At 42.2% G+C, this 13,443-nt stretch overlaps 1 protein-coding gene across 1 annotated transcript in view; it reads right to left on the bottom strand.

Annotated features, from left to right (window-relative positions):
• The window catches only part of TNFRSF21 (TNF receptor superfamily member 21), a 73,652-nt gene that overhangs the window by 41,234 nt on the left and 18,975 nt on the right, over positions 1-13,443 (bottom strand). Inside the window, exons 2-3 of the mRNA XM_005552789.5 lie at positions 9,379-10,030; positions 7,383-7,877 (exon numbers count right to left, since the gene is read on the bottom strand). Of these exons, the coding sequence (XP_005552846.2) occupies positions 7,383-7,877; positions 9,379-10,030 (1,147 nt within the window). The remainder of the gene's footprint in view (positions 1-7,382; positions 7,878-9,378; positions 10,031-13,443) is intronic.

Raw genomic sequence — 13,443 nt, 5'->3', positions numbered from 1 at the left:
TGTGACCTAATTTAAATAGAAATTTTCACTAACCTGCCCTCACACTCTCATAAACCTGGGGGAAAGTGCTTTCATGTTGCAGTGAGCACACAATCCTTCTGTGGCTTCAGGTTGGCATTGAGCGTGGTCTCTTCCCTCTGACTAGCAGCGCAGTGTTCTCCACCCTACAGCACATTGCAGGACCCCTCAGGCCAATGTTTTTCCTGATAGAAACCAGCAAGACAGTAGGCACACTCAGGTAAGGCACAAATAAACTGTCACACTGATCAAAATCTGGTGGCCCTTCTGTGATGGGTTCAAGTCTCCTGATTTTGCAAAGAAAGACGAGATGAAAAGAGAGGAAGTGCCTTGCCTGAGATCATCCAGTCTTTTAGTAGCAGAATAGATCTGAACCTCAGCTTTCCCAGACCCCCTCCTCTCTTCTCTATGGCTCCAGTTTGGCAAAGAGATGAATTGTAGCAGGTACATGGCATGTACACCTGTGAGGTGGACCCATACATAAGATGGAGCTCTCCCGGCGAAAGCTGACATCTGTTAGGAGATGGAGGAAGCATAGAACAATTTTTAAAGGAAAATACAAGGACAGCTGCCACCTTTTCCTTGCTCCCACTCATAGCTGATGGTTCTCCTTTGTTACTTAACCCTTCAGCAGACTTAGAAACAGTTACTGCTAGAGGAAAAACTGAGCTCGAACTGTTGAAATTCGAGAAAGTCTCCAAGAATCAGACTGTTTATCCAAGCTGTGCAAGCCAGCAGAAGGTGAAAAAGAAGCTGCTAAAAGATGACCAGTCTATGGTGTAGACCAGATGCTGGTACACGACAGCCTGCAGGACAAACCACCTGTTCTTGCAAATAAAGCTTTGCTGGAACACAGCCACACCCATCATTTACATGGTGTCTCTGGCCACTTCATACTACTGACTTTCAAACAGAGTGGAGTAGTTGCAACCTGTAATCCTAAAAATCTCCTAGATTCTCTTAAAATACTTCGTAACTTGCTGACCCGTGGTATAGATAGCTTAGGGAAAATATTGTTTTGGACAGCATATATTTACATCCAAGTCTAAAGTCACTGAAGGTCAATCCATTTCCACACTAGTTAAACATAAGCACCCAAGCATTTACAAAGCTGCCTTGGCCTTTGAATTAGCAGGGTTCTCTCTCCTGGCATCACCCTGCTCTCCAGTGTTCATTGGCTGATGTGTTTCACTTTGAAATAAGCAAATCAGATAAGGGATGTCAGCAATCTTTTCCTAGTCAGTTTTTGCGTATATTAAAGCAGTGCTGTTATAGAAGTCTCCTTTAGCTCTGAAAAATAATTCTTATCATCTATGGCAATTTAGTATAAAGAACCCACCTGAAGGTCTCTTGTTTAAATCCCTAACACCAACATCAGTATAAGTCAACAAGAAAAAAACCAATGCAATGTCTTTAAAACAATACGGTCTTAAAAAGTATATGTAGATTAGTTAATTTATGGGTGCTGTACACCAGTGCTATCCAAGAGAACTTTATATGATGATGGCAGTGTTCTCTATCTGTCCTATCCAATATGGTAACCACAAGCTATGTCTGGCTACTGAGTACTTAAGATGTGGCTGGTGCAACTGAGGAGCTGAATTTTTAACTTTAGTTAATTTTAGTTTTAAATTAAATAGCTCATGACGCTAGTGGTTACCATATGTGCCAGCTTAGCTCTGGACCACCCCTCCTCGAGCCCTATTCCAGGCATAGGGAAACACACAGTAAGACCCAATGTCTTCTCTCTAAGAACTTAGAAGCTATGTGGGGAGACAAACCACATAGCCACAAAGAGTTAAACAGTGACAGATGGCGAGAGCTAAAGGAATGAAGAAATTGCATCTTAGAATCCAGTTCTACAGGATAAGACCTTTGCCCTTTTGCTGTAGTGGGTACAAAACAATCTGCTTGAGAAACAGTGCCTGCCCCGACTGATTTCATAATCCCTGTTGCAGCTGATTTAAAGGAGATGCTGCCTATCTACGGCATGTGCCTCATGTAACTACGTGGAGAGGGATCACTGTCTCTAACAAATGCTTACTGCAGTGTCTCCTCAAGGCAGAGCACTGAAGAATGTGCTAATCAGAAACTGAGCAGGTTTAAACTATATCCGATTCCTTTGTCTCCCACCTTTTTTCCCTCACTTTTCTTCACAGTCTGAAGGAAAAAGGAAATATGATCCAAGCCAGAAACTGCCGATGTTTTGTTCCTTTAGTCACTTTGCAGAGCTTCTTTGTCCATAAGTACTTTCAGGGCAATTCTTACTCCTCACCTGCTTGTCAAACTTCCCCTCTAAATTTCTAGGCCAACTCGTTGCTGAGAACAAGACTTCCTACTTTTTTCAAATGGTTAAAGAGGGAGGAAGAATGGGGAGGGAAGGGAGGAAGGAGAGGAAGAAAGAAGGAAAAGGGAAATAGTAACGGCACAAATTAAAAACAGCAATGAGCGAACAGCAATTGGGTTCTGTTCTCAGCTACACTGTTTTTCAGTTGGGACTGGAATACACTTTTGTAGCCTCCATAGCTATAAGGAAATGAACAAAGTGTTTTCAGCTCATTGGTGACTTTTCTTAGTGCCATGTATGGCCAATTGTATAGGGATTAAGTTCTACTATCTTTACTTTTGTTCTTTTGTGACAAAACAGATCAAATAAAACATGTTTTCCATGTAACCTAGTGGTTAATGTGAATCCACATATATCCTTAATTTTTAATTAAATTGAACTTTTTGGACACTCCCCCGCCACTTACCCCATTATGTTGAGGTTATACAACATAAAGAAATACATCTTTTAAAAATGATAAAAGCATGACAAATTGAGTATTAACAATATTCTTTTTTTTTTTTTTTTTGAGACGGAGTCTCACTCTGTCACCCAGGCTGGAGTGCAGTGGCGCGATCTCGGCTCACTGCAAGCTCCGCCTCCCGGGTTCACGCCATTCTCCCGCCTCAGCCTCCGAGTAGCTGGGACTACAGGCGCCCGCCACCGCGCCCGGCTAGTTTTTTGTATTTTTAGTAGAGACAGGGTTTCACCATGTTAGCCAGGATGGTCTCGATCTCCTGACCTCGTGATCCACCCGCCTCGGCCTCCCAAAGTGCTGGGATTACAGGCTTGAGCCACCGCGCCCGGCCAACAACATTCTTATCTTGCTGACACTTCAACCTCTTAACTATAATTTTGTATATAAACATTCTGAAGTACTTCCAATTCCTGTTGCTGAAGTAGATATACTACATGAAACCACAGTCCAGTCCCCAAACACATACCAACATCTACCAAACATAAAATTGCTCTGACTTCAGAAAGGAAGAAAGCGTACAAAATACCACAGCACCCTCATTCTTCCATCTCCTAGCCATGTGAGGCCTCATCTTATGTTTCCAATACTAGGACTCCATGAAAGTACGATTGTAGCTTTTAAAGTTTTTCACCTTTAAAAACTGTAAGTCCATGGTAGATGAAGATGGATGAGTAGAGCTGAATAATAAAAGAGGTTTCTGTTCGCAAGAAAGACGGAAACCAATGGCCTAGCTTCAGAGTTCGGAGGATCTATATGGCATCCAGGAGCATGACTTGTTCTACTGAGGGTAGGCAGGGATAAGTAAGACCTCTGATAGAAAACAACCCAAGGCTAAGCCATTTCCTTCCCACCTTATCCTCATGAACAATTCAGTGTGAAATAGACAAGGACCAGGAAAAGATCTTATTATACAGGATTATCTGCTGGCCAGAACTCAGTGCAATCAGACCAACAAAGCCCTGTTTCTAGAAGCCACTCTGAGCACCTGCAATGGCTTTACTAAACAGAACCTCTCTTTGTAATAGGATTTTACCCGGTTGCATGTTTGAGACTAGCAATTTGGAAAGAAAAGACTTTCCTTAGAAAAGCATCTTAAATATAAATATCCCAATGCAAAAATCTGAGGAACAAGCCTAAACTATTGGAAGAGACAGTTATGCCTCAATGAAACTACTGTAATTTAGTTTGAAAAGCACATTGCTGAGGTACTGCTTTCACAGAAGGGTAGGATCGGGCTTTGTTTGATTTGGCACTTCCATTATTTTTACAAAGTAGGATATTGTTTTAAGGACACAGGCATAGTAGTTTATAAGGTTACTATGGTCATAAGAACATCTAAGATTATTATATTAAATTGCTTTCTGCTGCTGGACCAGTTTTTACTCTACCACTTGCTGTGTTCTCAAGAATTTTAAAAACCAGACTGCAAAAGAGAGTTTTAAAATGTAGCTGATCATAATCTAATCTATAAAAGCAACTACTAAAGGAACGGAGTTGCTTTTGTAATAAAGTGAATAATGAGAGGACAGTTCCAGATATTTAATTATCTACCAGGATGTTCACATTGTTTTCTACTAATTGGGTAAATCTGCAACAGAACAAATATCCTGACTAGCCACTTACAGGGCAGTTTAATGCAATTCTGATCCTAGACTGGATCCTACGCTAGAGAAAAAAAGTATATTATCTACCAAGGGCCTTATTGCGTCAACATACAATATTGGCAAATGAAAGGCAAAGGATTGTAACCCTGCTAAATTTATTAAGGTTGAAAACTGTAGTATGTTTTCTGCAGAGAATAGTCTTATTGTCAGGAAATACATGCTAAAGTATCAGGGGATAAAAGGCCATAAAATAATTAAGAAAAAATATTTTTTCCATGTATGTATGTGTATATATGTACATAATTATGTATTATATATTACATGTTATATAATGTATAATAAGCTATTCTATAATGCGTATTTTATAATATAAAATCTATGTGTGTGTTTTTTTTTGTTTTTTTTTTTTTTTGAGATGAAGTCTCACTCTGTGGCCCAGCTGGAGTGTATGGCATGATCTTGGCTCACTGCAACCTCTGCCTCCAAGGTTTAAGTAATTCTTCTGCCCCAGCCTCCTGAAGAGCTGGTACTATAGGCATGTGCCACCACACCTGGCTAATCATTGTATTTTTAGTAGATACGGAGTTTCGGCATGCTGGCCAGGCTAGTCTCAAACTCCTGACCTCAGGTGATCTGTGTGCCTCAGCCTCCCAAAGTGCTGGGATTACAGGCATGAGCCACCGCACCTGGCCCTATAGGTGTATTTTTTATGTAGAGAGAGCAAATGATAAAGCAAAAGAGCAACATGTTAATAATAGGTAAACGTTGGCACAGGTATATAGGTATTCTTTGTACTGTTGTTGCAACTTTTCAAAAGTTTGGAAATATGTACAAATAAGATTTTTTTTTTTTAATTAAAAAGAAGGGGGCAATTGAAGCTTTCCCCAGACAGGCTTCCAGTAAATAGTTGTCTTATTCAAGTTTATGCAGGATTAGACTGCTAAGACCCAACTAGGATGTTTGCCTCTGTCCGACTTTCACTTGACTTTTGACCATTTACATCATAGGTGTCCAATCTTTTGGCTTCCCTGAGCCACACTGGAAGAAGAATAGTCTTGGGCCACATAAAATACACCAACAATAACTGATAAGCTTTTAAAAAAAATGCTGGGGGAGGTGGCTCATGCCTGTAATCCCAGCACTTTGGGAGGCCGAGGCAGGCAGATCACCTGAGGTTGGGAATTCGAGACCAGCCTGACCAACACGCAGAAACCCCATCTCTACTAAAAATACAAAATTAGCTGGGCATGGTAGCACATGCCTGTCATCCCAGCTACTCGGGAGGCTGAGACAGAAGAATTGCTTGAACCTGGGAGGCGGAGGTTGCAGTGAGCCGAGATCGTGCCATTGCACTCCAGCCTGGGCAACAAGAGCTAAATTCTGTCAAAAAACAAAAAACAAACAAAAAAACCCTCATAATGTTTTCAGAAAGTTTATGAATCTGTGTCAGGCCACATTCAAAGCTAAAACTTAAAGCTGTCCTGGGTCAGGGGTTGGACAAACTTAATTTACACAAATCAACAAGGGGAAGCAAAATGAGTTGCAAGACTTTAACTTTTCCTAAATTTTTCATTATAGAAGTAGCATGTACTTAGTACAGACAACTTGGGGAAAGTACAGAAAACTAATAAAGAAAAAAGAAAACCATGCATAAATCCCACCACACGGGGGAAAAAGAAATGTCACTTTAGCATATTTCCATTCAGTCTTATTCTCAAGTTTTATGAGAGTTGGGATTATATTCTATAAAGTATGTGGTTTGGTGTTTGTTTTTTTCCTTTAACCTAGTATAAAAACTTTCCTGGCTAAAATCAAAAACTTCATAAAATCTTGAATGTCAACATAATATTCCATTCTATGAATACACCATAATTTACTTAGTTATTTCCCTAAAACTGTCCTTTTGTTGTTTTCAATTTCTGTGAGACATGATGTTAGTTTAAAAGTTTAAGATCTTTGTGCTTATAACTTTGTTTCAATATTTCTGATTATACCTTTATGATAGAGTCACAAGAATGGAATTGCCATGCCAAATGGTATCAATATTTGTAAGACTACAAAAAGCCAAACTGCTGTTTAGAAAAGTAGATACACCCCTTTCTCTTTGAGGGGAGAGGACACACCTGAATGGGGTTATCAAAACTGGGCTGAAGTTTCATTTAGGATTTAAAGAAAGGGAAGTTAACTGCACAGTCTGAAAACTACAGTCTTCAGATCAAACTGAGCTCTGAGACAAGTTCTGTAAGCTATTTTTTTTTGCCCTCAAAAGAGGAAAGGCCAAAATATTCCAGCCCATATGCAACACATGCTGACTACCAGGAAAGTAACACTGAGCCTCAGATGATGACCGACCTATTAGGTTTCTGGGGTCTACAATCCAAAAGACCATCCTACCCTCCTGACAGACATGGGATCCTAAAAAGTTAAGTGGGGAAAATATATATGTGAGGAAATTGTTAGGAATCTAAAAGCAAGGTTCTGACTGAAGAAGGCAAACTTATGACAAGTTGGGTTTTGTCCCCTTTACTTGCTTCACAGCCTAATCGTATAGAAAAAGCAAGTGCTCCAACAGTCAGGAGTCTCGTCCTATCTGTCCTCAAAAACAACTAGCCTCTTGTTTGGATCAATGTTGCCAAACCTCTCTGAACTCAAATTCCTCATTTGTTAAATGACAAGGTCAAACAAAGTCCCTAGGGGTCACCCAGGTCTCTGATTCTGCAACATTGTTCTGTTTTAAAGGCACCAGGGGAAAAGGAGGAAGACAGATTACTCTCTCTGAATGTATTACTTCTAATAAGACAGTCAATCTCTTTTTCTATAACACGACTGGATCAAGTAGTGTTTGGTCTACGAAAGAGATTCCACAAACTATGCATTCCCATTCCTTCAGAAAACAGGGACCAGGGAAAAAGCAGCAGAGAGATCTGTGAGCAAGGAGAAAAGAGAGAAGGCTCACCATGGCCATTGCAGTAGTAGATCCATTTCTCCCGGTTCTGGGTTGGAGTCATGGATTTCTTCAGCCCTGCCTTTTCCACAATGGCACTGGGATCCTGCCGGGGCCCCTTTTTCAGAGTCCTCGAGCTTTTCCGGATACTGCACACCACAATCACCACAAGCACCAGCAGCAGGAAAAGCACAATCATCCAGGGCAAATGCTCATTGATGTCAAAATGCTTGTGTAGGTTCTGTCTAGGATGTCCCCTCTTGGGGCCCTTGATGGGCGTGCTGGACTTCTCGCCCCCAGTGGCCTCCATGGACGGCAGCAGCTTCAGGATGTGTCTGTGGTGGGGGCCTTGCTGGTGGTTGACTACCTGAAGGTTTGGGAGGGTCTTGTTCACGTCTTCCTTCCCCCTTGCTGAGCTTGTGTTGTCAGGGACTGTCCCTTCCTGGATGCTACTCAGTACCTTTGGTCTAACAGAGGCAGAAGAGTTGGATTCTGTTGAGTTCATGCCTAGAAAAAAGAGTAAGGAGGGGGGAAGAGCTTTTCCATATTTGGGGATCTATACATTCCCTCCTTTCCCAGGTCATCTCCAAGCTAGGCCAGATAATCAAAGATGAGATGACCTTTGGGGCTTAAGAATAAATTATGTTGCACATTTTCATAAAGACCCTATGTGGAAGGCAAAAATGGAACTGAACCACTAAACTCACTTTCTTACACCAAAACCAAGGGCATCCTTAAGGATCCAACAGCTGAGCTTGACAGCAGCTTCTCCTGTACTTCATATACTGAGCAGGCACATACATGTGCAGAGATCTAATCAATTCTTATTTTCAGTTTTCAGAGAACCAGTTCAAATTTAATTCTTTTGTCCATCCTCCTTCTCCCACCTTTTGATTATTTTATGATGCAGTGGTAAAACTGAGACTATGACTAAGATAAAGAAAAGAAATCAAATGCAAATTTGACTAGTGAAAGACTTGGTGGGACAGGTCAGTGATTAAGAGCATCTGTTAACAAGAGATTAAACAAAATTTGGGCTGGCAGCTCAGCGGACTTCTCTCAGAGAAGTCTCCACAAGTAATCTTCATTAAGAAGTATGAGAGATGGGAATCTTGAGTCCCAAGAGACAGGACTTAGCCTAAGAAAAGCTGGAGTGGCCATCTGAACTCTTGGAGGCTGTTTCTTCATTTCAATTGGCATTTGTAAGATGGCTTTCTCCACAGGGTTATCATGAAGGCTAAATGTAATCATGCATGAGAGGACACTAGGAGGAACAACTCAAGTGGGTCATCATCTCATGAAAATTACATTCAATCAAAAAGGATTTGAAAATAAAGCATAAATTTTATATTCTGCTGGAGGTTCTGATGGAAAACTTGAATAATTGATACAAGGAGTAAAGTTAAAATCATTGGGAAAAACTAAAGTTATTATTTTCCAGACATGAGTGCTAGTTACCTTCAATCTGATACAAATTTGCCTATTTCCTGATGCTTCTAACTTTCCTACCCATTCTTTGCCCCACCTGGATTCAAAATTCGTCCCTCGCTCCCAGATGTAATGGTATTTTCTCCCTTTCTCCCTCTTTCTGTGCTCCTGCCTGTGTCTGCCTGGGACTGACTCCATGTTGGAAAACTTTTAATCTGGAAGGAACCTGAAACATCTAAATCATTCATTTGTTTGACAAGTTTGAAACCGAGGCCTGAAGAGGTTAAGTGACTTACATAAGGTCACACGCTGTCCTTGTTTCTCTTGGTCCATATTTTATAGCTTAATGTGACCTAGTTTTTAGATATTTGATCTCCCCTAATAGAAAACTTCTGAGTCTACATGTTTCTACTAAGTCCAAAGAAGCCAGATTTAATTAGCCACCATTTGAAGGCCTCTTCTCCAAGGGGTGACTTTGGAATAACAAAGTGGAGAAAACATCTTTGGTATAAGCCCACTCTTGGTACCGCCACTGGGCTCAAAGCCTTCCTCAAATAAATAATTCATGAGGTTAAGTTACCTTTGGGAACATAAGTGGAGGAAGGGACTTCATGGGAATCCATGTGCTCTGGGCGTGAAAAGATGGCTGTGCCAGGGGAAGGTGAAGTGGAGCTGGAGAAGGACGGAAGTGTGCCACAGACGTTGTCTGCCTCCTTGGTCCCCGGCTTGATCACCACCAGGTTCTGACTCAGACAGTCTGTGTATGCTTTGCATTTCATCACACTAGAAGGCACATCTGAGAAGGTACCCCGAGCACACTGCTTACACCGCACATCCTCAGTCTCTGTCCCTTTCTTCCGCACACCCCAACCCACAGGACACACCGTATGGGGGGCACAGGTTGCGTTAGACTGGAACATGCCAGGTGGGCAAGTGCATTCTCGGTCAGTCAAGGCAGCACAAGGTAATTTCTCAATCATTGGCCATGGGCATGGCTGACTACAGTCATGGCATTTCTCTATGCCATTCTCATGCCTGGTAAAGGTCCCCACAGGGCAACTGCTGCAGACGCGCAGGCTTGTGTTGGTACAATGCTCAGAGACATAGGTTCCTGCTGGACACTTGTCACAGGTTAGCACCTGGCCGGTGGCACGGTCAACATGGCGGTATGTGCCAATGAGATTCGAGGCCTTCTGTTCTGGCTGAGCTGTGGTGGTGCTAAGCAATCCAAGCTGAAAGAAACAGAAGGGGAGGGAAAGGAACAAAAACCAAGAAGATGTTACATAGGAGCAGGGGGGAAAAAGGGTCAACAATTCCAGCACCACCATCATCATTCCTGTTAAAGATCCGACCAGGACTGCATCCTCTTGACAGCGTGCTGCAACACAGTAGAACTACAGAAACGAAGACGTGGATCCCATCCTACAGCTTGATCTACTGGCTGTGATGCTTTGGTTTCATTGCCTGACCTTTGCCTCAGCTTCCTTTTTTTCCATTTGTAAAATGAAACTGACAATGTATCTCAAATTGATTATAAAAATTAGTTGAGAATATGGATGTGAAAACACTTCATAGCTGAGATTTAAAATGTTATATACGGCTGGGTGCAGTGGCTCACAATCCCAGCATTTTGGAAGGCCAAGGCACGCGGATCACCTGAGGTCACGAGTTCGAGACCAGCCTGGCTGACATGGTGAAACCCCGTCTCTACTAAAAGTACGAAATTAACCAGGCATGGTGGCACATGCCTGTAATCCCAGCTACTCGGGAGGCTGAGGCATGAGAATCGCTTGAACCTGGGAGGCGGAGGCTGCAATGAGCCGAGATCTCGCCATTGCACTCCAGCCTGGGTGACAAGAAACTCTGTCTCAAAAAAAAAAAAAAAAAAAAAAGTTATATACTAGACAAAATCCAAATGCAATAGGAAAATAACTTGCTAAATAGTTCTCTTCCTCTCCCCAACCCCAATGTTAAGCTGCCATTTCATGGTGGGAGGACAGGGCAGCTGAGAACCAGGAAGGCATGCATTCAAGCTGCCACTTCCACAGCACCAGATTGCCTGCTTGGCATTACCTGACAGTCACGGCATGATTTTTTCATACAGTTTGCATATGTGAAGCTAAAATTTTATTTATTTGTCAAAACAGAGGCGGGCCTTTGGCATTTTTGTAATGTGCTTTAATCAACAGAGTTGATGCTTTTAGATTCACATTCACACCCTGTTTGTTCAGCCTTTGAAGACCATAGCTACGAAAGCATGGGCCTGCAGCCACCCAGGAGAGGAAGCACAAAGCTAGACCCAGCAAGAGGGAGTCAACAGGCGCTTAGGGGAAAGGAAATTATATTTGTGGGACTAAATCCTGAGGTCCTTCTGAGAAGACAGTGGGGGAGAATAAGAATATTAAGAGAAAGGTTTTCTGCATTAATCAATATTGAGAAGTTCCAACAGTTTTCACTATCCTTTATGAAACGCACAAAGTTTATGTGTCAGGCCAATAATGGCTGCCTCAAACTACCAGCTACCCAGCAGGGCAAATTCCCTCTAAATTGGCTGCTATAGCAGTGACTAAGAGAATATATCAAAAAATTTTTTCATAGTGATCAGTTTCTGTCTTTTTAGCACCTTGACACTTAATTCAAGGTTCAATTCTCTCCCATCCCAAAATTTAACTATTTGAATCAAAAGTATTTCCCTGAAGTCCCTTCCCCTATCCCAGAGCTGCCCATCTAGTTAAATGACAATATTGAAAACTAATTTTCAGCTTATGACGGTATATTCATTTTTTCTGTCGAGACCCTCCCCCCTGCCAAAAAAAAAAAGGACAGTTGTTGATTCTCTTGTGAAGAAGCTTAACCTCATCTTAGAGCCTGGAAAAAATCTCCTGCTTGATGATAAAATCTGTAATGTCTTCCCTTTTCCCTTCTGACTTTACCTTTTGTTTTCTTGTTCCTTCTATTTGCAAAATAAGCCCCAGCCACCTTTTTCCGAGCACAGCAGATGCACTGGATAAAAGGAACCATCCTGCGGAGCCCAAGTTACATTTGTCAAGAATACCAGCTGGGCACAGTGGCTCACGCCTGTAATCCCAGCACTTTGGGAGGCCAAGGTGGGCAGATCATTTGAGGACAGGAGTTCGAGACCAGCCTGATCAACATGGTAAAACCCTGTGTCTACTAAAAATGCAAACATTAGCCAGATATGGTGGCGCATTCCTATAATCCCAGCTACTCAGGAGGCTGAGGAGGGATAATTGCTTGAGTCTGGGAGGCAGAGGTTGCAGTGAGCCGAGACTCCGCCACATTACTCCACCCTGGGCGACAGACTCAGACTCCATCTCAAAAAAAAAAAAAGAAGAAGAAGAAGAAGAAAAGAATACCAACGACGGGATTAGACCCTATCTCCCCACTAAAGACCCAACCCAAGAGGTTGCAAAAGTGGCTCTGCTCTGTACTTCCTGGCATGTCTACATGCAAAAGCAGTTTTACATAGCTGCGGTGTTCTGAAAGTTTGAAAGCTGTATTAGTAACCCAAATGGCAGCTTATTACTCTTCAATTAATGAAAGAAGAGAACTGAACCCAAGATCTGGGCAGGGAGTGGTGGTCCACGATGAATATCACTCTGATGCATTGTGCGATCTAAGTCAGCCTCCCTACCTGTGTGGGAGGATGGGCGGTCAGACACACCCACACACTCACCAGGGTGGCTCTGCAGAACGAGCACAGGAGGTCATGAATAGCAAGCATGTGTGGATTTGGGTATGGAGTTGGGGTAGGCTTCCTACAGCTTTCTATATTTCCCCCCAGATATGCACTTCTAAATCTAAAGTAAGGAAACCTGATTACTGAGTCACCAAAGAGGTTTTCCCAGCTATACATAAAACCCACCTCCAAACGCCACAGCCTCCACACTCTTTCTCAGACTTTAAGTGGATTTTAGAGCTCTTTGTTCATTTGGAATAATAGATCAAGTTTCTAATTAAAGCAAAACTCGGCCCTGTTTAAACTGTATCATACTGGGTAACCCACTTTAGACAATGTGTCTCTAAAAAAGAACCTTTAAATTACCTCACACAACAAGAGACAATTCCAGTTCCCACAAGCAGAGCCCACAAACAATGATCCTTCCGCAGTCGCATGCGAGCTGAACACTAGAAATGAGATATGGCAAAAACTAGACACTATGAGTTCATTGGACAAATGCTTACTGACGATCTAATAGGTGTGTGCAAGACACCATGCCATGGGCTGAGGATAGAACCTTGAGAACTCTATTCCAGCCCTTATGAAGTTTACATTCTAGGCTGGGATGAATAGAAAAAGAATATACTCAATTCTCAACTCCTGACCTCAAGAAAAAGTAATTACTCGATTAGAATTGAGATCACTGCTGAGAAAGAGAAATATAGAATCCTATGACAGGGAATTTAACAGGCGCTTCCTAGCTCAGGGAAGTTAGAGAAACATTTTGATATAGCTCTTAAGGATGGAGAGGCAGAAATTAACTCCAGGTCAGAAGCAGTGAAAGGGGGTTAGACAGAGGGAGCACCAGAGCAAAAGTGTGAAGCAGAAGGAAGCTCAGTACAGGAACTAAAAATCTTGTGGCTCTATCTCAAGATGGAACAGAGGGGCCACAGTTACATCTGA

The sequence above is a fragment of the Macaca fascicularis genome, chromosome 4 (genome assembly GCF_037993035.2).
Source record: "Macaca fascicularis isolate 582-1 chromosome 4, T2T-MFA8v1.1".
NCBI classification, from domain to species: Eukaryota; Metazoa; Chordata; class Mammalia; order Primates; family Cercopithecidae; genus Macaca; species Macaca fascicularis.
The sequence above is the reverse complement of the archived record's forward strand: the minus strand, read 5'-3'. Positions and strand labels throughout refer to the sequence as shown.